The 26,444-nt window shown below is 34.8% G+C and overlaps 1 protein-coding gene across 14 annotated transcripts in view; it reads left to right on the plus strand.

Annotated features, from left to right (window-relative positions):
* The window catches only part of LOC106082394 (serine/threonine-protein kinase MARK2), a 110,647-nt gene extending 85,919 nt beyond the window's left edge, over positions 1-24,728 (plus strand). For 9 of the 14 annotated variants that reach the window (XM_013244871.2, XM_013244874.2, XM_013244875.2 and 6 more), the window contains 3 exons: positions 15,695-15,847; positions 15,985-16,103; positions 20,797-24,728. In XM_013244871.2, the coding sequence (XP_013100325.1) occupies positions 15,695-15,847; positions 15,985-16,103; positions 20,797-20,855 (331 nt within the window). In that variant the 3' untranslated portion in view covers positions 20,856-24,728. Of the gene's footprint in view, positions 1-1,244; positions 3,825-15,694; positions 15,848-15,984; positions 16,104-20,796 lie in introns of those variants that run through there. The other 5 variants (XM_059368610.1, XM_059368612.1, XM_059368609.1 and 2 more) reach the window with 2 other exon arrangements.
* The last annotated feature ends 1,716 nt before the right edge of the window (positions 24,729-26,444 follow it).

The following is a 26,444-nucleotide window of genomic DNA, read 5'->3' on the forward strand; positions in this document are numbered from 1 at the left end:
TACGATAGCCTCCGAAGGTATCCAACCACGTTAAAACTTCGCTAACAAGTGTTATTGCTAAGCGGCAAGCCGTTTAGACTTGGCAATAAAAGGAGGCTCATATAATTAGCTAAAATTTAAATAAAACTGCACTTATTGATATGTGAGCAGTTTTTCCCTTCTCCTTAATGGAATGTCAATGGGTAAATTTTCAAATTTTACCAGTATGAACTTGTGGGTAGGTTTTAGATTGCAACCCAACTTTGACCCCTTGGTATCCTGTATATAGGGCCCATATATTAAAGAATATATTGCTCAGTTGCTAGTGAGCTCGGTCGCTACTGCGTAGCCTAAGAATTCTGATTACAGACTGCCACTTTAACCTAACATACAAATGAAGTAACGAAGTGGGTTGCCCTTCTAACGTAGGGTGGCGAGTACTGCAAATTGGGAAATTTAAACATTTTCGTCTGTTTGAGTCGAATATTAATTTAAAGACAGCAGGAGATTAGATCAACTAACAGAAATCCATTTAATTTAACAGTCTATAACCTTTCAATAAAGGTTATAGACTTTCCTTTTTGCGAAAGGAAAAATCATATTGCTCCATAGACCAACAATATCAAGAAGTTTTCAGGCAGTAGCGTAAGTTTTTTATTTTCCTTTTTGAAAATCTAGCTACACATTATATAGGCTTAGGAAAACCCAAAATGTTTCACCACCTTAGTATTTAAAGAGCGGGGAAAGCTTATAAAAAAAACAGATACTCCAGCACTGTTGCTACCGAAATGCTATTTCATGATTTATCTAAAAGAAATTGGTGTGTATTTGTTATTATTTTTTTTTTTTAATATCTTTCGTTTCTTGCTGACTGTCATTGTTTTCTTGGTGTGTGTGTTTAATTTATCTTTTACTTGAACTATACTTTAACATTGAATTTGGTTTTTTTCTCTCTTCTCAATGAAAAGAATAAATCTTGTAAACACCCTTTTTTCTAAGACAAGAAACTTTTACTTATTTCTACCACCTACCAACACCAGACCAACAACAATAATTACTCTCTTCTATTGTTCATTTCTCTCCACCTACTCTTTTTTTATGCTTTGATCGAAGTGTAATCTATATTTTTTCTTTTTATTTCTTTCTACTCGTTTTTTTTTGTATTGAGAAAAATCCCATATAAAAAAACTCTCACATATAAAAATATTATTTCTCTTACAATGTGAATAATTTGTTTTTATAATTACTTTTTTCTTTAATTTTAGGCCAAACCAGTAAATAAATACTAATGCTATAAAAAAATTGTAATTGTTAACTGAATGAACTGATTGAATTAAACAAACATAATGTGTGAAACAGAGAGAGAGAGAGAGAAAGTGATCTATGGTGAGGGCGAGAGATACATTGTGAAAAATCAGAAAGTGATTCAGAGAGAGAGAGAGAGACAGAGAGACAAAACACAAAACAAGCAGCTTACAACGTTGTATTCGAAAAACAAAATCATTTATATTTTTAAAAAGGAGAAAAAATAGTTTAAAAAAGGAAATGTAAAAATATACTATTGCTACTACTACTATTACTGACTAAAATGCAAGAAAAAATCCATTATTGTTTTTTACACAATTAATTTCTTGTTTTTTTTTTAAGACCGCTTATAGTTTTCTTTTTTTATATATATATACAAAATATATGTATAAGTAATGTGTACAAAATATAAAACAAAAACTCAATTGGATTTAATCTTACTATTATCACTTATACCTATCACAATTTGCTCTAATGATGCAGATACAAAAATGAGAAAAAGAACAAAAAGTAATGAAATAAATAGAAAAAGTACGGAATTGTAATTAAACCTTTGAAGAACGCCTGTGAAAAATTAGAAAAGCAAAACTAAAACACTCCACTTCTTAAACTTTCCCCGATCAACCCCAACCCGTTTCCCACAAAAATCAACAACACACACATACACCCACCCACACACACACACACACACACACGAAAACTTTAATGTAACTTTCTGTCACTTTGTATACTGCGCACTCGTGTATTTTCTCTGAACATTTCTAAGTGACATTGTTTTTGTAAGTGTAGCAATTATTTTAAATTAAATAATTACTGAAAAACAGTGTGACCATTTTATTTCTAAACAGTTATTAATTAATATATATTAAATTATAAGCATGTAGAAATTTAATTTAATTATTATTACTACAACTATTATAACTACTATTATTATTATACATATTTTTTTGGTATTAGGTTAAAGTCGAAAAAAGAGAATAACAGAAAAAAAAGAAAACGTAACAAAATATAAATTTTAATGCATTGTTTTATTTATAGAAAGAAAAACGAAAAACTAAGAGAAAAAATCGAGAATTTATGATTGCGTTTTTGTAATGTTTGCTCTGACTAAAACAAACAAAAAAAAAATACAAAACTTTAAACCCAACTCCGCCCCTACAGAAAGTATGCTTTTAAAAAAATACTAACTCAAACAGACACATCTATATTGTTACAATTGGTTAAAGTATTAAAAATTCCATAACTACTTTGTTAGCTTCCATTCATCAGGCTATGTTTATGTTTTGTTTTATATTTTTCTAACTTTTCAAATAGTAAAATATATCGTTTTATACCCTCTAACCTATAAATTGTTATTAAATAATTTGTGATTTTTGTTCGCATTAACAAAATGGCAAGAATGCACATGCAGACATATATATATATACATATATTTAAACACCCATAACATGATCCATTAATATTTACACTCGGGTTCATGTGAATAAAATGGCAGATATATAAAACACGTACCCAAAACTGTCTTACATCAATAAAGATTTTAAACAAAAATTATGTCGAGCTTGATTTTGCAAATTTAAATAACACCATCTTCTCTAAAAACAATGACGAAGGCACAATGGATTTTTATCAAAAAATTTGATATCTCCTACCGATGATTTGTCTTGGTCGAAAATGAAATCGCGATAAAGGAATCCAGTCAAATGCTTCTAGCAACAACACACTGTTTGCTGACTTTTTAAATGTTTTTTTTTTTTTTTTTGCTATACTATTCATTGAATAGAAAGCATTAAACAATGGTCGTAAATCGGACAATATCCTGCAATGGAATCTCAAAAAAACTAGAGCTTAAAAACAACTTGTTTACCATACCGTCAGCCAATATGGCAACCATGGGCCTTAAGAAGTGTAATCGATAACTGGAAATCCGATTTTATGCAAAGTCATAAACACACATATATTTTTCACATGAAAGCCCGGTACGCAGCTCTAACGAAAATTTCAGTACAGTTAAAAAATGCATTGAGTTCATGGAGCAGCAGCAAGTCATCACAAAAATAAGCGCACACGATAAATTTGGAACAAATGGCATGCAGACACCTTATACCAGCAATCGTTGAGGTATTTGAAGTGTTTTTGCCGATCGATCAAACCTCGTTTACTCTGCTCATTAAATCCTGATTTAGGGCTCTAGTCAGCTGATTTCATAAAGGGAAAACAGATGATCGAGCCATTAAATCCGGATTTAAAGAGCAGTGTATACGCGCACACACTGCAACCGTTCAAAATTTTGAGCGTTGAAATAATGTGCATGCTTTGTAATGGCTTGGGTAAAGACAAAAAAGGAAGTGAGTCTGGAATTTTTGAACGGCCAGCACGCACTTTACCGATAAAAACAATTCTCATGCAAAAATAAAAAAACTAGTTCAAGAACAAACAAGTGCCGCTCAACAATATTTGTTGTGTCTTTTCTCTGCTAGCTTTGGCTTCATACAACACGAAATCTTCGGATTGCTTTGTGTTACAGGGTGACACATGGTATATATATATAAATAAAGAAATAAATAAATAAATAAATATATATATATATATATATATATATATATATATATATATATATATATATATATATATATATATATATATATATATATATATATATATCTATATATATATATATATATATATATATATATATATATATATATATATATATATATATATATATATATATAGATTTGTTTGATCAAACAGCCCCACTTTTATAAAATACAAATATATCAAACTATAGCATTATTATATAATAATAAATCCATTATGGTGCAAAAAAATATCGAAGCATTAGTTTACAATTGGGAACACATCGAGAACGTTCGTATCAATCTTAGTCCAATGGGAATTAAGGTGGCTGCAACTCCCCGAACGCGGTTGAGTCAGATCGACTGCCACACAAAATGGCCACTTGTCTTATAACGGGTTTTTTGTTAATGTTGCCACACATGCATGTAAAGGTCGCAATCCTCGACAACCTCTTACAGGTGAGCAAACTCGTTTAAGTTAAGTTAAAGCTCAAAGATAAGGGGCCTCCTTTTTATAACCGAGTCCGAAAAGCGTGCCGCAGTGCGACATCTGTTTGGGGAGAAATTTTAACATGGCAAGTACCTCACAAATGTCGCCAGCACTAGGAGGGGAAAACCGTAGCCGAACATTTTTTCACATAACAAAGCCAACAGCATTAAAGAAGACCTGATGAGTGCCCAATTGATTAAAGCGAAATGTATAATGACACAACAAAATGTCGCTACTATTTTGCTCATACAACTCACTTATTTTCCAAAACTAAACAAAAATAAGCAATCCGACACTGAAGATACATTGCGCCTATAGAGTGCGCAATTTTCATCCGAATAGACCAACATTTTGTTCAATGATTTTTCTCATGATTTCCAACTGACTTTATTTACCTTGGGTTTAATTGGTATGTGCATTAGTATTGCTTCTTTTTAAAACGATCTCCTGATGTCTACTTCTCATTTTTGTTTGAAATATAGGTGATGGGAAATTAACGATACTATCGATATTTATTATTAAAACTATCGAAAATATCGAATGCTGCGATTATAGATAGTTTGCCAGCTCAACCCACGAGACGATTTCGAAGTTCCGGTTATTGTACGCTCTGATGTACGTAGTATAGATATTAAGATCAGAGGGATGACTTATTTCTAACATCTCTTAAGAAAGCCTAAGCACTTGAATGTTAACTTCGACACTTCGAATACATGTTCAGGGGGATTGAAATATTTCTAACACCTCTTGAGAAAGCCTAAGCACTTGAATGTTATCTTCGATACTTCGAATACATGCCCAGAACATCAAGAGGCTCTGATTGCTCGATATCTGCATATACCAATTCTATGTAGATATATCCACAGCCTGTCTCCATATCCTTACATTTGGGATAAGCGTCCACCTTTGTTGACATTTCTCGAAAGTCTCTCCTCGTATGGCTCGTGGGTAGTGCGTTTTAATCTCACACTCTCCTCCCTGGGGGAGCAACTCGCTGTGTAGAGCTTCGCTCGCTCCATAGCATGTGAGTCTATCGGAACCATTCCAATTATTACACGGGCTGCGAACTCCGCTACTGTACTATAAGAGCCGCCGTCCTCTGTAACGAGAGCATGGATTTCTCTTAGCATGCTGCCTGCCTTGTCTTAACCCACTAACAGTTAGTATGTGCTCTGGAGAGGCTCATCTATGTTTGCTATTAGTAGACTTTGTGGTATTTGCTATGCTTAGATCAGTTTTGCATTCATTCGTATCCCTAGATATTTGTGCGATCTCTTGACCATCGCCATCATGTCGTCTATGGGTATATCCACTTTCACTGGGATATTGTTTCTCGTTTAACTAGCAACTCGGTCTTCTGCATCGCAAATTGCAAGCCCCAGGGGCGATTTCGAAGTTTCGGCTCATATATCCGAGTTATATTCCATTTTCGGCCTAATGTACGTAGTATAGATATTAAGATCAGATGGATTGAAATATTTCTTACAACTCTTAAGACAGCCCCAGCACTTGAATTTTATGTTCGACACTTCGAATACATGTTTTGACCAACGGACATTAAATTTTATCTTCATGCCCAGAACATCAAGAGGCTCTGAGTGTTCGATATCTGTATTTATCAATTCTATGTAGATATTTCTACGGCCTGTCTCCATATCCGTACATCTGGGATAAGCGCCCACCTCCTCCGGCTGTTATTGGTTCACCATTGTTGGCATCTCTCGATACTCTCCTCGTATGGCTTGTATATAGTGGGGATGCAACACGCTGTGTAGAGCCTTCGCTCGCTCCATGGCATGTGGGTCTATCGGCCATTCCAGTTATTACAAGGGCTGTGGACTCCGCTACTGTACTGTAGTATGACCCTAAAAACCACCGTCCTGTTGTTGTTGTAGTAGCAGTGTGTGGTACACTGAGGCGGCAGTCAATCGGGTCAATCCGGTACATACAACCGGCTGCCATGGGATTGAAAAGCCGCCGTCCTCTTTACCGAGAGCAGGGATTTCTCTCGGCATACTGCCTGCATTGTCTTGACCCTATTTCGCTCCATAAACAGTTTGTGTCTGCTCGGGAGAGGCTCATCTATGTTTGCCATTAGTAGACTTTGTTGTGGCTTGTGGTATTCGTATCCCTAGATATTTGAACAATCTCTTGACCATCACCACTCACCACAGTCCACTTTTACTGGGATATTTTTTCTCGTTATGAGTAGCAGTTTGCGTTATACAACTTCCGTGTCTCTACATTTGTGAGTGAGTTTGGTTTGTTTGCAAGAATGATTTGCTAAAATTGCCCTCGCGTTTGTCGAGAGCTTTGTCCATAGATTCATAAACTAAATTTTTTTAAAACTTTTTTTTCTAATTTAAAATTATTTTTTCCAAATTCAAATTTTGTTTTTGATAAAAAAAAATATAATTGTGATATTTTTTGTGTAAGATTTAAATAAAAAACGGTCCTTTATCATTTAATTTATTTTCCAATTTTATCTACCCTTATTCCTTGGAGCCTGAGTGTATGTAGGCCACCCATACACATAGCTCTACATATTCAGCTACATTTAAACGTACATATTACACACATATTTTATTTTTATTATTTAATAATAGCAGTAATTATTAGATGAACTACTTTAAAAACAAATGTATCTTCCTTTAAACCTATTTTTTTTTTAAATTAGTTTATAATTTATTCAAGCAAAAAAAAAATGGCAACAAAAAGAAAACACGAAAATAATTAAATTTTACTCCTAACACCACAAATTCCCAAAAAAAAAAAAATAAAAAATATTGTTAAAGAAACAAAACAAAAAAGGAAAAAGCCACATTTAAGCAAGCATATGAAAAAAATAAAGAAAGTTAATTAGTAAACGCAAAGAAAAAAATGTGTAGCATATAAAAAGAGAAATGTTTGATTTAAAGTAAAAAAAAAATATATACATACATATATAAAAACTAAATTGTTAATATATTATATATATATACATAAACACACAACATACATAGTGCATTAAAATGTATTTTTTTTGGTAGCTCCATTGTGTTTTTCACTTTTGTTTATTCCACACACTAACTCACTCACACTTTAATTCATAGTAGTCCTGAGGACTACCTTGAAGTGTTAAGAAAAAGAAAGTTTATAAAAAATATGAAAAAATTACTCATTTTAAGGTTAGCCCATGCCGCCGCCAAAACCCAAAGTTTTTCTAGATCATAACAAAAGAAAAAAAAACTAAAACAAAAAACAAACAGACTTAACTTTCTCTCACAACAACGATCATAATGATGACAATGATGTCTAAAAAATAATTGGCCACACTGCTGGCAGGCAGGCAGGGAGGGGAAGAAGTCATAAAAATTTTGCATCTGTCAAAAAGTAAACAACAACAACCAACATTAGATAAAACTAACTCACATTTGGTGCGGTGGTCTAAAGAAAAGCGTTAAGAGCGATTGTTAAAAATTTAAGTAAAAAAAATCACACTGATATAAGCTAAGTAAAAAAAAACATACCTAACTTACAAAGCATAACTAATATAATAATAATAATAGTATGAGATAATAATAAATGGAAAATATATACAAAACAATTTAAACAGCATCTTTCTTGTGGTTATTTTCTATGGAGCATAGCAGCATTTATTTTTCTGAAAATCCTTCTTAATGTATATTTAAAACCTTTAACTCTTAAACACTCGCCAGAAATTCTTCTCTTTTTTACACCTACACTCTTCTATACTAAAAATGTAAATAAGCTACATGTGTTGTTTTTGATAAGATTTCATCATCGATATGCGGGGTTACATTATAAATACATTAAACGATCAATTAAAATAAGAAATAAAAAAAGGTTAAGTACTTTTTAAATAAAAAGGTTGTTATTGCATTTTATCAAACTTTGTCCGCACCAGAGATAAAGGCCTAAACAGAACGAGCACGTAGAAAAATGAATCTCTGCAAACCACTGTTAAAAAGGCAACTCGCAAAAGCTAGGCAATTTTTAACTATGGCAACCATGGTTGAATTAGCAGGGTTGGCTCACTTGCCCAACAAGAACGAAATCAACTATACAACCCTGTAGTGATGGTGGCGCAAATTTCCCCTGTCAATTTCTGGACACTTCCTAATTGATATTCTAGTTTTTTTTTTGCATTATCATATGTGGCAGCCACAAGATCAAAAGATTTATGATTCAAAACGTGTAAATAATAAATTAAAACAATTAAAATGTGAAAAAGGCACAAAATGTGAAAATTTAAAATCCAAACCAAGCATTTGACCATGGTGAAACAATTAAAGGTGGTCTCATTTGTACAACAACCACAAACCATATGGTAAAATCCGCCATCTTGCCATCAAGCTGATCAGTGTCTTGCCCACGCACGCAAACAAATTTGTGTGCGTGTGTGTATACGAGCAGAGTATATGTGAGAAACTAAATAAAAAAAGAGAATGCAAACAAAAATCTGACATCTTAATACTGTCAAACCCGGCCGGCTGTTTACAGCTGTTCGCGTGAGACCATCTATTTAAATCCGCCTTGGCATTTGAAGTTCTAGTGGGATTTGGAAACAACTCTGAAATTGGACAATTCCATCAGCTGGGCAAGTGAGCCAACCTTGTTAATTCAACCATGATGACAATCAAAAATACTACTTCACGTTTGGCAACTTGTTACGAGCGTCAAAATTGAAGCGCTTTAAATATTCCGCGTTGTTTTATGGGATTTGTCGCATTTTTGCAAAGCTACGCTCAAAACCAAAGCCCAACAAGCTCATTCTGTTTTGGCCTTAACTATGGCATAAATTTACGACCAGAAACGCTAGCATTTTGTCACTCAATTCTTTCGCCAACTCATCAGCTGATTTCATAAAGAAACAAGTAAAAGCGTGCTATGTGTGGCCGGGCAGAATCTTGTATACCCTCCATCATGGATCGCATCTGTCTAGTTCTTTTCCCGGTATCTCTTTTTAGGCAAACTTATGATAAAAGAAAAAAATTGCTATGATATTGGAGCTAAAATCAACTTATGGTCCGATGGTCCGAACCATAATTAAACTGAATGTTGCCGACCATAGTAGAAGTCCTTGTGTAAAATTTCAGTCAATTCGAATAAAATTGAGCCGTTTAGGGGCTAAAGAAGTGAAATAGGAAGATCGCTAGCTGTATCAGGCTATAGACTGGTTCAGACCATAATTGACACGTATGTTGAAGGTCATGAGAGAAGTCGTTGTACAAATCGGATAATAATTGCGACCTCTAGAGGCTCCAGAAGTCAAGACCCCAGATCGGTTTCTATATCAGGTTATGAACCAATTAAAACCATATTTGGCATAACTGTTGGAAGTCGTAACAAAACACTTTTTGCAAAATTTCAGCCAAATCGAATAAGAATTAAGCTTTCTAGTGGCTCAAGAAGTCAGGATTCAAGATCGGTTTATATGACAGCTATATCAGGTTATGGGCCGATTTGAACCACACACTTAGCAAAGTTATTGGAAGTCAAACAAAACACTAATTGCAAAATTTCAGCCAAATCGAATAAGAATTGCGCTCTCCAGTGGCTCAAGAAATCAAGATTCAAGATCGGTTTATATGACAGCTATATTAGGTTATGGACCGATTTGAACCACACACTTAGCACAGCTATTGGAAATGATAACAAAACACTTTATGCTAAATTTCAGCCAAATCGGGTGAGAATTGCGCCCCCTAGTAACTCGATAAGTCAAGATCCAAGATTGGTTTATATGACAGCTATAATGGACCGATATGGTCCATTTACAATCCCAACCGACCTACACTAATAACAAGAATTCGTGCAAAATTTCAAGCGGCTAGCTTTACTCCTCCGAAAGTTAGCGTGCTTTCGACAGACAGACGGACGGACATGGCTAGATCGACTTAAAATGTCATGACGATCAAGAATATATATACTTGATTGGGTCTCAGAGGAATATTTCGAGGTGTTACAAACAGAATGGTGAAATTAGTATAACCCCATCCTATGGTGAAGGGTATAAAAACAGTTGATTTTGGTTTATTTTGGCGAATAATTCAAGTGACAAAATATTAGTGGTTCTGGCAGTTAATTTAGAGATCTACACCAAAAAAAGATTACTAAAAAGGACTTTGAAGATTTTGAGCCAAAGAAACAAGACTTTAAAATCAGAAATTTGTCTTCAAATTAAAGTCACTGTATACTTACGGAAAAACTTTTATCGCTTACTTAATCTCATGTTTCTTTATAAATTACTCCCAATCCCCTCTTTTCCAAAAATCCTTTATAGCGTCTTGACTTAAAAACTACAAATGTTAAAGAACGCTCCTGCTTGAAAGGCTTTTCGGTTTCTTTAAGTTAACTACAATGTGGAATTTTTACTACCCAAGCAATTAATAATAAAATCCTTTAAACCTTTAAGAAATGTTTGTCTGTTTGCGCTTTCATTTTTCGGTCTTAAAATCTAATTGAGATTCCATTGCAGGATATTGTCCGGCTTTAAACCATTGTTTAGTGCTTTCTATTCAAAGAATAATATAGCAAAAAAACATTTAAGCAAAAGTGTGTTGTTGCTAGAAGCATTTGACTGGTTTTCCGTATAGCGATTTCATTTTCGACCAAGAAAAATCATCAGAAGATGTCAAATGCATCATGGGTGCTTTACAACCATACCAACTAGAGTAAGTTGTAAAGCACACATCTGAATTTGTACAGGGCTCTTGAAACAAGTTGACTTAAAGAGCCCTGTAAAGCACCCATGATCCATTTGACATCTCCTTCTGATGATTTTTCTTTGTCGAAAATGAAATCGCGATACGGGAAACCAGTCAAATGCCTCTAGCAACAACACACTTTTGCTAACTTTTAAATGTTTTTTGTTATACTATTCTTTGAATAGAAAGCAAGCATTAAACAATGGTCTAAAGCCGGACAATATCCTGCAAAGGAATCTCAAAAGAAATTTTTCTTAAAAAGTTGAAAATTATGTATGGGCTTGGTGCGCCAAGATCTTAAAGCAATTTAAGTTCCATATTAGTATTTTACTCTCGAATTTCTTTCATCATCGGTCAATATGTTGTGAACTTCTTCAAAATTATGGCATTTGAGAGCGGGCACTACCACATTAGACCGACTTGGAGCAATAGTCAAGGCAAAAGGTGGTCATATCGAGCAAAAGTGAAAGGATATTGAAATTTAGATAAGGGGTTCAAATTGGTAACAATTCTTGTCGGCTACTCTGTATATAAAAGATTTGAGATGCACCTGTATAACGCTTAATATCATTCCTCTAAAGAACTCCCGAAAATTTGTTAATCTCCCGATAACTCATATTTTGTTCTTTGTAGATTAAAATGGTTTAGGTTAGGTTTAAGTGACAGTCTGCCATCAGACTCACTTAGACGTTTTTGTCCATTGTGATACCACAGGAACAGAAGAAGGAAGATGCCTTCTAGTTCCCACCGTTGAACCATCCGGATCGCTTTAGGTTCAGACAGGTTCTCAAAGAAATGAGAACCTAAAGTGGAACTCCTTCTAACTGCTATTGCGGGATACACGCACAGGTGTTGTATAGTCTCTTCTTCCTCGGTGTCCCTACAGCTTCTGCAAAAGCCGTTGCTGGCAACCTTCAGTCTGTCAGCATGTTTTCCGATTAGACAGTGACCTGTCATGACAGACACAATGATTAAGACGTCTGTTCTAGCCAATGACAGCAAAGCAGAAGACCTCTTTAAGTCTAGATGAGGCCACATAGTTTTGGAATGCTCACAGACCCCTCTTTGTGACCATCTATCATTCGTTGTCCTTCGGAAAACTTAGCTTACATGTCGCTAGAGGCATACCCACAGACTCCAGTATCCCTGGAATGTGTAGGTAAGTTCCTTGGAAAGAGTATGACAAAATTGGATGGACCATTTAAGGCGCAGTCACGGTCAACATTTGCATGAAACAAGTTCCAAACACTAAATTATTTGCACCGTACTGGATTTTTTTTTAACTTTCCTATAGCCCTTAGAAAATCATCCTTTACAAGTTTAATAGTGAGCAGAGCAGACATAATTTTTTCTAATTTTTGACAGTATTTTTCAGCTGGCTGTCAACTAAAGGCGGCATTATGCTATCGTAAATATAATCCAAAGTAAACGGAGAGTAAAATTCAGCAAAACCAAAATTTTATGTTCCGTTTTCGTGTCAGCTAATGAACATTTCAAGTTTATACTGCAATAACGGTACTTTTATGAAAGTTTATGGGGGCTTTTCACTTTTAAATTTCGGCAAGTGACTAGATAGTTTAATTTTTGTGTCAATATAGATAGTTTTTAAAACTTCGATACTATCAGAAAATTTAATTTTTTGTTGAAATGTTTTATAAAAATTATTGGATTGACCAACAATTCTATTATTCATAAGCCAAAGGTTAGTATTTTAATAGAAAGACTTCAAAATTAAAACAAAATAACAAAAATGATACGAGTTTGTTCTATAATTTCACTCGATGTGTCGAGTACTGCAAAATTAAGAAAAACAAAATAACAAAAATGATACGAGTTTGTTCTATAATTTCACTCGATATTTCGAGTACTGTAAAATGAAGAAATGCTGTTTGTTTGAGTTTGTACGCATCTAGAATACACAATTGATGTCTGCTAAAATGTAATATGGCTTCTTGTACGATACACATATCCAGTTATGTAGTGGGTATTCCAAGCTCTGCCCGGTTGGAATTTATGTGTTTTTACGCGTATTCTTTGAAGATATCCATATTATATTAAATATTTAACAAATTTGTTGATATCGATAGTTAAAATATCGAAATCACCAAACGGAACAAATGTCGTTAGCTTGCCAGCTCTACAAGACAGTGTTGCCAGTATTGCGGATTTATTTTCAAATTTTATGCGGAGGAATTTTTTGTTTAAAATTTTGTATTTATCTTTACTATTTTTTATAGTAATTTTTGATACATTTAGATAACGTCAATCGGTGCAATTTATACCAAGTTGTATTTGCTGTGTTTTATTTCAGTACAATATTGTGCAAATCACGATTAACCTGTTATTATTATCTGTAATCGCATGATATCGATAACTATCCAGGACAACTTTGCACTGAAATTTTATTCAGAACATATGACTTGCACTGGATAAGATATAAATAATACCCAGAAACTGCACCAATGAAGTATTATGGCCCTGCTTTTTATACAATACAGTGCAAATCGCGTGTTATCGACTGTTATTGCTTGATAACGATAACAATCTATCCAGTCCAACTTGGTAATGGTTATCCTGACTTGTATTGAATGTATAATACTGAACAAGTAAGAGTGTGTTAAGTTCGGCCGGGCCGAACCATATATACCCCCTTTTTAGGCAAACATAGAATAATGAATAAGAACTGTTATACTATTGGAGCTATATCAAGTTATAGTCCGATTCGGACCATAAATGAATTGAATGTTGAAGATCATAGTAGAAGTCATTGTGTAATATTTCAGTCCATTCGGGTAATTGCGGCTTGTTGGGGCTCAAGAAGTAATATCGGGAGATCGGTATATATGGGAGCTGTATCAAGATATAGATCGATTCAGGCCATATTGAACACGTATATTGAAGCTCATGGGAGAAGCCTTTGTACAAAATGTCTGCCAAATTGGAGAGTATTGCGTCTTCTAGAGGCTCAAGAAGTCAAGATCCCAGATCGGTTTATATAGCAGCTATATAAGTTTATGTACCGATTTACGCACTACTAAGCACTACTGGAAGTCATAACAAATCATCTCATGCAAAATTTCAGGCAAATCGGATGAGAATTGCGCCCTTTAGCGGCTCAAAAAGTCAAGATCCAAGATCGGTTTATATGACAGTTATACTAGGTTACGAACCGATTTGACCCATACTCAGCACAGTTGTTGGAAGTGATACCAAAACACCACGTGTAAAATTATAGTCAAATCGGATAAGAATTGCGCCCTCTAAAAGCTGAAAAAGTATAAACCCAAGAACGGTTTATATGGCAGCTATATCAGGCTATGAACCGATTTAAACCATACTCAGCACAGTTGTTGAAAGTGAAACCAAAACACCACTGCAAAATCGGAAGAGAATTGCGCCCTCTAGAGGCTCAAGAAGTCAAGATCCAAGATCGGTTTATATGGCAGCTATGTGAAAACATCGAACGATTTGGCCCATTCACAATCCCAACCGACCTATACTAATAAAAAGTATTTGTGCATTAATTTTAAGCGCCTAGCTGTGCTCCTTCGAAAGTTAGCGTGCTTTTCACAGACAGACGGACGGATATGGCTAGATCGACATAAAATGCCATGACGATCAAGAAATTAAATTTTGACAAAATTTCCTATAGAAATGAAATTTTGACAAAATTTCCTATAGAAATGAAATTTTGACAAAATTTCCTATAGAAATGAAATTTTGACAAAATTTCCTATAGAAATGAAATTTTGACAAAATTTCCTATAGAAATGAAATTTTGACAAAATTTCCTATAGAAATGAAATTTTGACAAAATTTCCTATAGAAATGAAATTTTGACAAAATTTCCTATAGAAATGAAATTTTGACAAAATTTCCTATAGAAATGAAATTTTGACAAAATTTTCCAAAGAAATGAAATTTTAACAAAATTTCCTATAGAATTAAAATGTTAACAAAATTTTCTATAGAAATAAAATTTTGACAAAATTTTCTGTAGAAAAAAAAATTTTAACAAAATTTTCTGTAGAAAAAAATTTTGATACAATTTTCTATAGAAATAAAATTTTGAAATTATGAAAAAATGTCGACAAAATTTTTATTGAAATACACTTTTAGCCAAAATATAGAAATTTTAAATAATATTTGATTTTAGTTCTAAAATAATTTGTAAATTCAAAATGCAATACTAAATATTGTAAAAATTTTCACATCATATAACACCAATTCTTCCACAATAACGCCTTCATTACTATCTGCACACCCACACACCTACATCTTAACAAAGCAAATTAAACTAAATAACATAGTAAAATCGCATAGTAAAAATATTAATCAATAAAAAAAACAGTCTATAATAAAAATACATGACTATGTGAATCTCGTTTTTTAGGCAACTTTTTATGGCATTTTGTATATTTATGACAGCTCAGCTCAAACAAAAACTAAATAAGTAAAAGACAAACAATAGAATTATTAACTAGACTATGAAAAATCACTTTGAAATTATTTTTAATTTGATAACATTTCGTTGTTATTTTATTTTTTTTTCTTCTTTGCAATATATATTCGAAATTTTCGATTTGCAAACCTCACCGAAGTTTATTTTGATTTGTTTTCAAACAATTTAGCAGCAACTCTAGTACCGAAGAATCCGCTAAGCCCAGAGTTCTGCGATTCACCTGGTCGATGAAAACCACATCGCCCCTAATGCCCGATCAAATAATGCAAAAGATAAGAGAAGTGCTCGATCAAAATAACTGTGACTATGAACAACGTGAAAGGTAAAGATTTTTAGCAAACACTGGAATCAAAGTCTTTTTCTGTTTAAATGAATTATCGAAAGAAAAAAAAAACAAAAACAATATGCTAACATTGTAGTTAAACAACAAAACCTACACAAAACATTTCTATTTTAAAGGTTCGTTTTATGGTGTGTACATGGAGATCCAAATACCGATTCATTGGTTCAGTGGGAAATCGAAGTTTGCAAACTTCCACGTCTGTCTCTAAATGGAGTTCGTTTTAAACGCATTTCTGGTAATTGTTTTTTTATGTTTTTGCTTTCTTTTATTTTTTTTTTTGTCGTTGATAAAAATGATGGTAGAGATAATCACCATAAGCAAGGGTACACTAAATAAGGTAGTAGTAATAGTTAGTCAGCAGACTCAAAAAAACAAACAAAAATAACATAACAAAAAAATCTTAAGAAAATAAAAGAAAAGGCAAAAAGAAAATACATAAAAAATTATAAAAACACAAAAAAAGAAAAAATATATTAAATATAAACAAAAAAAAAAAGAAAATAAATAAAACAAAAACTTAAATGACACAAAAAAGAAAATAAATGAAACAAAAAAAAAAGATATAAAAAAAAAACAAAAAAAAACAAAAAAAAACAAAAAAAAAAACAAAAAACAAAAAAAAAAAAAACAAAAACAAAAAAAACAAAAAAAAAAAAAAACAAAAAAAAAAAAAAAAAAACAAAAAAAAAAAAAAAACAAAAAAAAAACAAAAAAAAAAACAAAAAAAAAAACAAAAAAAAAAAACAAAAAAAAAAACAAAAAAAAAACAAAAAAAAAAAACAAAAAAAAAACAAAAAAAAACAAAAAAAAACAAAAACAAAAAACAAAAAAAAACAAAAGAAAACCAAAAAAACAAAAGAAAACCAAAAAAACAAAAGAAAACCAAAAAAACAAAAGAAAACCAAAAAAACAAAAGAAAACCAAAAAAACAAAAAAAACCAAAAAACAATCAAAAAAAAAAAAACAACAACATTCTTTTTGTTCTTCAAGTTCGACTGACGTCATTAGCACCGAAAATCCCTATTCAATTATTGCGAAAGCCGACGGACTCTTTTCTTTGCCAAAAAAAAACGAGAGCCAAACAACAAAGACAAGAGCATTGAAGCAGAGTTGATTGGTGCCCATTTCGTGAGCATTTAATTACATTGGCAAAAATATGTATTGGCGCAGCGACAAGTCGCTACTATTTTTCTCATAGAACTCAGTACCACTTCCACGAAATGTGTTCGCATTTTCTTGGTCACCCTATTTATACCCCACACCACTACTGTGGAACAGGGTATTATAACTAAGTGCATTTGTTTGTAACACCCAGAAGGAGGAGAGATAAACCCATCGATGGGCTCTCGATATTACTGATGAATTCCATAGAAATCGGCCCAGATTTAGATATAGCTATCATATATGTATATCCCCCGATTTTGACTCCAAGATCCACTGCAAGCGCATTCTTTGACCAATCTTGCCAAAATTTTGCACAAGACTTTCCTCGACGACTACCACAATATCTGAAAAGTTTTGCTCGAAATAGGTCTCTCAACCGAAGTTATTACAGTTTGAACATAATTGCTCGAAATTTGATTGGGATTGTTTAAAAAATTGGTTCAAAATTGGATAAAGCGCCCACATGGTACTAGTAGAGTAGGTGTAGGGTATTATACAGTCGGCACCGCCCGACTTTTACGCTTCCTTATTGGTTTTATAATGCGTTTTGAAAGTTGTTCGGGCGAAAAGTCGAAGTCAGTACTAGTGGATAATCAATGCGAAGATATGATAATTTCTAACGAGAAGACTATTTATCACCAGAGGAAGGGACCCAAATGATAACGGATTAGACATTGAGCTGTATTTCGTAAAAACGCATTCTGGTAGGGTGGATACTTAATTGCTTGCACTCAGCCGGCAATTCCACACTGGCGCGGCATAGCCCCCTACTGCCGGACATATGTTATGTGTAGGCAGTAATGCTTCTGAGTTAAATACCGGCATGTGACTGGATTGTGGAACTTGTTGTTGGTCCTGACTCTATCTTAATCACAAATTGCAGTTACATGTGTGGAGGAACTGTAAAGGTTGTCAGATGTGACACTAAGTATTTTAAGATAAATGGTGGTAGGAATCATTATGGCATTGACTCTCACATTCAGCTGCTGAAATACTTCCACTTCCATGTAGTAAACAATGTGGCAAAATATTTGGTGGCAAAATATTTGGTGGCAAATACATATCTTAAATTCACTCTACGGAGCTTCGACTTCTTATCCTAAATTCCACATACGACTGACGACTAACATTTCAGGCTTGGACGGGGGGACGTTTGGCATGGCAAGACTGACCATATCAAAAGCCACCATAAGTCATGTACCATGAATGTCGCCTTGCCATTAGGGTAGGTTGCTAAGAATATGGAAATATTCCAATAAGGCTCGGAAGGAGTAGTGCGTCAAGCGTCTTAGCTACTAGCGAGAGAAGGAAAATCCGTCAGTATGATTCTCTCTTTCTCGAATCCTTTTATGGCTTCATAACGACATACAAATACAAATTTGCCCATGAACATTTCATTAAGGAACAAGGGCAAACTCACATATCAATGAGTGGTATCCGATTCAAGTTTTATGCCCTCTGATAAAGGCACCTCCTTTTTATAGTCGAGTCCGAACGGCGTGCTGCTTTGCGATACCACTTTAGGGAGAAATTCTTCTCGTCAGGATTCTAACCCAGGCGTTCAGCGTCATAGACGGATATGGTAACCTCGGGAACATCTTTTCATGAATGTTACTGCACGTCGCCCCTTCTGGCGGTGTGTTAGAGTGACTTGACAGTAGATCACAGCTTACCAATGACGGCATTTAAGTTACAGTGGTACCAGTGATAAATTCCGATTAGATTCCTTAACCACCCTATTGATTCTCAGTTTTCCGATTGAAGAATTAGCAGGACTGGAAAGATGAATTTCTTCACGTTTGTTATGGTTGTAGCCACTTTTGTATGTGGAGGTGACAATCCTAGTCAAGCCCCTGTAGGTGAGCAAGCTAGAAAGGACTGTTTGCCGCGGGAACATTGTGGTCATTGGTTATTTAAAGGCGCCAATAACTCGCCTTGCCATATCGAGCATCATAGGAACCCAGTCACTGAGACTGTCTACTCGATACCGCTGATTGTTCGCGACTGCACTTGGAATAACTCCATATGGAGCATTCCACTATCCGCAACCTGTGGACGTGCAAGGTAGCTCGCAGTTTAGCTAATTGTGACAACTATGGGCACCACACAGATTGTAGCTCAAAGTTCCAGCCAGTGTGGCGCTTACAGCTATCCCGGTACGGTACCACATTTGTTACGCGAGTTCCTCTGTCAGAGCCCGGAAATTGGACCTCAGTATTTGACACGTTGAAATAAAGCGGACCGCTGCTAAATTAATGATATCCTAGAACATATACATCTGAGCGATATGCTAGTTCATTGTTTACTCTCCGAATACATTCAATTCGGCTTTCGGAGGTTATGAGCCCATTTGCGTAAATTTTTTGGCGAGGGGTCGATTCAAGGTTTGGTCCGACAGAATTTACCAAATTTTTTGCTTGTCTTCGCTGTTCTCACAAACACTGCATTACATCATTAAGGAACTTCGAGGAAACTTCCTCTGATATCAATACTTGCTTACGATTCAAGTTTTGGCTCAATGAAAAGTGATTTCCGTTTTTTTGGCTGAAGGCCTTACAAATGTTGCCATTGTTATTGAGGTGATAGGTAAGATTAGATAGTAATGTCAGTCAGCTACAGACCCACTTAGACAATTTTTAAATAATTATGTGACCACAGTAGCGGCAGACCAAAGACTCTGGTGCATTTACATTAATTTGGCCTCGGTCTTTGCCCATTAACATTCCACTAAGGAACAGGGGCAAACTTCTCAGATATCAATGAGTGCAGTCCGATTCAATTTTAAGCTCAATGATAAGGGGTCTCCTTTTTATGGCCGAGTCCAAACGGCCTGCCTAAGTGCGACACCTCTTTGGAAAGATGTTTTTACATGGCATTAGGAGGTGAAAACCACCACTAAAAATTTTTTTTCTGATGGTTTCGCCAGTATTTGAACCGTGGTGTTCTGCGTCATAGGTGGACATAAAAACTGGTCGCTCGATTTGATTGATTTTGAACATTTGGATGTCCTACTAATTTCGAACCGATCTGGCTGAAATTATATATGACCAGGGATTCGGAGCGGCGCAGAGTGGAGCATGACTGGGGCGTGATTGGTGGTGGAGTGGCCGGAGCAGGATTGAGATTTGAAGTCGTTCCGCTCTGAATAGAAAAAATTTAACTCCCTCTTCTGCAAAAACTGGGCCGCTCCGCTTTAGCTCCGACCCCGCTCCGAATCCCTGATCATGACTTCCAAGATTTTGTACCAAATTTGGTGTGAGTCTGCTCATAAACTGATATAGAACAAACCCCCGATTTCGTATCTTGAGCATCTGGAGAGCGCAATTTTTAGCCAATGTTTTTTATGTTCTGTGTCGAGTTTGGTCTGACCGATGCGGACCAAACCTAATAGAGCTATTCTGTTAGTACTCGTAAACGCTTGTTTTAGTTTTTGCCTATAAAAAAGGCCAAAGAGCTTAATAAAATCGAGCAATATAAGATTCGGCCCGTCCGAACTTAACGTGCTTATACTTTTTATTTTTATTCATTCCACGATGCAAGTTTTCCTAGTAATCTAATTAAATTATTTGATTGGTTTTTTGGGACATTTACGAATATTTCTAAGCTATTTATAAGCTATTTATATGTTTAATGCCAATACAAGTTCTAAATTAAATATATATTTAATGTCAGCTGATTTACTACTATTACCCTATAGTGTACCCTTGTAATTACTCAAATATCCAACATTCTATTCTGTTTTCCTCTCTTTTTGCCCCCTCTAGGTACTAGTATAGGCTTTAAAAATATCGCTTCACGTATTGCGTTCGATCTACGACTGTGATTCTGTCAGGAGAAGGGAAAATATCTAAGCAAAAGTAACGATTCTACCATATGAAGCAAAAAAGAAAGGTGTTTCCCGTATTCATGAAAATGAAGCCAACCCCCTTAACTCGTGTTTTTCCACAAACTTAGTAATTCACTTTATACACCAACCAACAACACCGTACACCCACATAGATTCAAACTCCAAGAGCTCCATAGTTTCATATAACACAAATAATCCCCTCCGCCCCCATAATGTTCATATAACAAATTTTTAACTAGTGCATGTGCAGTTTTACATCCCCGTACCACAAACCATCTCCATAATCTCTTCCTAAACAAAAACCTCCAATCCATTCATTTAATTCATCCTTACTTACATACATATATAGAGAATTGCAAAACAAGTTTGTTAAATTATATAAATAATATATATATATATAAACACACACATGAAACAACATACATACAAACATACACATCCTTATATGATGTGGTACATAAGTTTAAAATGTACTTGCATCATGATGATACATAAATCCATATATATACACACATATATACATACATATATTCTTAAAATCAACCTTCTATCCTCAATACCCAAAAAGTCCTTGATCACTTCTCCCTACCTCTTTCCTCTCCAACAAAAAAAAAAACAAATGTCTCTAAAGTCCCCGCTACATTTAAGCAGTAACATAACAAAAATTTTAATTTAAAAAAAACTCTAAAGCACAAAAAACTAAAACAAAAGATCATTTTTTATGAAGAAAAACAACAAAATCATTATACACATATGCCTCATACACACAAACATACATAACACAGACACACACACACACACACAGAATATACGTACAGACAGACAACATTATGCAATAACTTATCAAAAATGTTATTAAAGAACAAACCAACAAGAGAAATATACAACAACACTTTAATTCAAACAAAGAAACAACAACAAGAAGGACATTTTTATTTTTTTGGTAATGTGAAGAAAAATCTCACTTGGAAAAATGAGTATATTAAGAGAACCTATAAAGCTTTAATTTGTTTTAAGTTTCTCTAAAAAGGTAAATGCTATTCAGTGATTTTGTTTTTGATATTTTTTGGAGCATACTTTTAGGAGTTTGACAAATAATAAAGCAAGAAAGTTTTCTTTGATTTGGATTTTTATTTTCGTGCGCTGGACATCAGATTTTTAGACAAAATCAAAATTCAGCCATCAGTTTTTTTGCAAACGACTTGGAACTTCATTTCAGCATGCAATGTATTTTTGTTATATAAAGTTTTAATGAAAAAAAAAATATATATATAAAAATTCGATTTTCATCGGTGTAATGCATAAACTTAGTGGGAGATTTAAATTGCTTATTATACCGCCATAGTTTGGGGGTATATTGATTTTCTAATTCCTTTAGTAAAATGGCAATTTTTGATATATCGTTGGTATGCTCCTATTTACGCTACAATATAAAGCTACTAACTGGCCCGGTGTGCTTTCCTACACCCTTAAGTGTAGGCGGTATCCTTTTGAAATGGTCAAATTTTAAAAATAATTTATAAATAATATAAGAATTTTTCTCGTCCTGGTTTGAGTTTACCACTTCTTCAGCTTCTTCATTCATTCTGATAACATGACCTAGCCAACGCAACCGATGCACTACGTTTCACTATGCTAACGTTGCCATACAGCCCATACAGTTGTGTTCATGTTGTAGCAGTGTCTTGTACACTGAGGCGGCAGCACTTGCCGATGAAGGACTTCATCGGGTCAATCCGGTATGTACAACCGGTTGCCATGGGATTGGCCCATACAGTTTGTGGTTCTTAGGTTTAAGTGGCACTCTTAGTTAGACGTTTTCGTCCATTGTGATACCATGGGAACAGAAGAAGAAAAATGCCTTCTAGTTCCTACAGTTGAACCATCCAGATCGCTTTTAAAAGCCCAACAGCTTGCGAATGTTCAGATCCGCTAAATCAGACATGTTCTCAAAGGAATGAGATCCAAAAGTGGACGCCGATACTTTCCATCAATGCAAATTGTTCCGTAAATTTTATGAAGAATGTTTTTCTTAAACACTCCAAGCACTGCTTCGTTTGCTTTAACAACACGGGTAGTATCTGTGCCTTGTATAATGTGAATCTTCGTTTGTCGAGAGGTGGCCTTGATTCTAAACTGCTTGCTTAATCCAAAAAAACATCTGTTTGCCAATATTATTATCCTGATGTCATTCGTTTCGATTACGGCGATACCGAGGTAGACAAAGTTCCTGACTATCTCAAAGTTGTGGTTCCCAACTTTCTCCCATTTCCTTATCTGTTCGGATGTACAAGATATTGTGGGAGTTGATACCATCCCTTCTGTCTTATCTCCATTTACTGCCAGACCTACTTCTCTTTGGATTCTTTCAAAGGCCTATCATCACTTCAGAGGGACAAATTCCATCACCAGCGCATATTCTATTAGCTTTTATGATGCAAGCGGCTTATTGGTCTGATCATCCATTTAACACACCGGGTAATGCAATAGCGAGTTGTATCCCCATAATTCTGGTGGGGCACTTTTGTTCGCCATGCAAAACGTGGAGCTATCTATTTGCTCTGCCAAAGCACTACCTCTCTGGTAATAAGCTACTAGAGAATGTCGTGTTGTGCATTAAAGTCTTCTACGTAAGTACCAAGCTAGATGTACCAGATGACAGATGTTTGGCTTATATCTCTACTTCGGCAGTTCCAGACTTAACTGCCACCACCACACATTGCATGCAGCGCTCACTAAAGTCAAGCGCAGGTGAGATATTTCTATACTGCACGGAATAATGTAACAAGAGAGCTAGGCCCCAACCTTCACTTCTTCCAACCTTCCTTTTTAGCACATTGTAGCCGTGACAACAATGCAAACGGCAGGCATTAGTGAGCTTTGTTTCCTGAATCACAGCGACCATTATATTCTTCGGAATCATTAAGTCCATAATTTGGTCAACTTTGCCCCACACATATGGATAAGTCAGGACGTCACGTACTCAAAATTTGTTTTCGATAAAAAAAAAATATGTTTAGAAAGTATTTTAATTTTTTTAAAATTTTTAAAAATTTGAAATATTTTTCTAGTAATTTCACCTAGAGAAGATAAAATTTTAAGTCTTGCAACTGAGATAAACGAAACACTAAAAAAGGTTCATTTTGCATTTAAAGAGCCGAAAATGGTAAAATATGATGAAATTTTTTGTAATAAAAGGCATAAAGCATTTCCTTGGTCAAGCAATACCACAATAGCAAAAATCTATATAAACAATTCTCTCCCATGCTTTATCCAAGATTTCCCCAAAACCTCTACCACCTCTTGTGTATGATAATAAAAAAAAGTTCAGAATGTTATGTAATTTGATGTCTTCTCTTAGACAAAGGACCCCACATTTCTAACAAAAAACACACAAACACAAGCATACACTTTCTTCACTTTTAGAGATTAGAGCCAACCCCGATTGATCTAAAAAAAAGAGTAGTTATTTAACAACAACAAAATATATGTAAAACATAAGAGGAATAAACAAAGATCAATCTTAGTAAACAAAAAACAACAACAAAAAACATACTACATTTGTAATGATTACGAAATAGTTAAGCACACTCTGTGAAAAAAACCTAGCGTTATGTGAAAAAGAAAATCCTTACCTGCATTTTCATTGGAACCCAATGAAGCACAACTTACCTATTGTATACCTATAAACATACATACACTTATGTATTCTCCTAATAAAACAAAAATGAAACTCAAGAAACGAATACCCCCATTTGATGATCAAATTCAATAATTCTAGAAACACAATATTCAAAACATCTGTATTCTCATTAATCACATTTAAATAAAATTCATAAATGAATGTAACCAATCTGCATCTAAGGATGTATGGCTGAGGATGTTTTATTGGGGGGAAAGTTTAAAATGTATAACAAAATCAAAGGTAAGTACAAATTGTTTTCAAGTTCCCAATAACTCGCCTTGTCCTATCGAGCATCGTAGGCACTGAGTACTTAAGCAAAAGTCTGTGCCACCCGGCATTTCACTGAGACTCGTCACTCGATGCCGCTGATTGTATTTGCAGCTAATCGGTATGGATCATTTCACTATACGCAACCTGTAAATGCACCCGCTAGGTCTCAGACGTCTATCACCACCGAATATGAATATGCGGACAGACAGACATGGAAAAGGCGAACCAGGAGGAATTACTAAATCAAACTCAATCCCATGGCAGCCGGTTGTACGTACCGAATTGACCCGATGGAGATCTTCATCGACAAGGGCTGCCGCCTCAGTGTATAACACACTGCTACAACAACAACAACAACAACAACAACAACAACTATATATATTTTATCATAGCCGCTGCTGCAAGGTATAGTTTGTATTCTTTAATAAACTAGCTGAACCTCTCCGCTGCGCCTTCTTTTACAATACACGGAACAAAATTTCCCTTTAAATGTTTAAATTCGACAACTTAGACTTTTAGTGAAATACCATTCCTCGAAAGTGCTTTACGAATGGATGTCGCTTGACAAACAGTATATTAATTCTAAATGTCTTTATATGAATCATATATGGTCTTTTAATTTGGATGTCAGATGTACTATATTTTTAAAATCCTATATTCATTTCCCCATGTCCCCGCAAACGTTCCACTCTGTACTCCCAAATGCCTTCATTTTAGTCACATAATGACAAATGCAAATTTTACCCATGAACATTCCACTAAGGAACAGAGGCAAACTTCTCACATATCAATGAGTGCAGTCCGATTCAAGTTTAAGCTCAATGATAGGGGGACTCCTTTTTATAACCGAGTTCGAACGGCGTGCCGCAGTGCGACACCTCTTTGAAGAGAAGTTTTACATGGCATAATACCTCAGAAATGTTGCCAGCATTAGGAGAGGAAAATCACCGCCGAAAATTTTTTCTGATGGTCTCGCCAGGATTCGAACCCAGGCGTTCAGCGTCATAGGCGGACATGATAACCTCTGCGCTACGGTAGCCTCACATATTGACATAATCGGTATATATGTACGGTTTGGTTTTAATGGTAGATTGGGGTAGAAGGACCGTTTGCCCCGAAAGTGGATATACGATTGATACCCTACTTCCAAATAGTTTTTTTCGAGCCCCATATTGCCAATGTCTATATATATGCAAATATATCTGTTTTAGGGGACTTTATGGGGTGTTCCCCAAACACTTGGTTCTAAAACAGATAACAGATTCGTGATCTACTCTCAAATACCATTTATTTGAGGCCCATATTGCCATTGGTTTAGGGCGAGTTTATAAGGATAAGGCGTCCGCTAAACACTTGACCCCAGAATTGAATAACAAATTCGTTTTCTACTCTCAAATACCTTTGATTTGAGCCTCTTTATGAAATAGTCGGTTGAGCAATTCCATGGCAGCCGGTTGTACGTACCGGATTGACCCGATGAAGTCCTTCATCGGTAAGGGTTGCCGCCTCAGTGTACAACACACTGCTACAACAACGACATGATTGGCTGAGCCCTGAAAAAACATCAGCATTATGCATTGCTCTCGAGTACCTTTGTGTGAGCCTCATAT

This window comes from Stomoxys calcitrans, chromosome 5, assembly GCF_963082655.1.
Source record: "Stomoxys calcitrans chromosome 5, idStoCalc2.1, whole genome shotgun sequence".
In the NCBI taxonomy this organism is placed as follows: Eukaryota; Metazoa; Arthropoda; class Insecta; order Diptera; family Muscidae; genus Stomoxys; species Stomoxys calcitrans.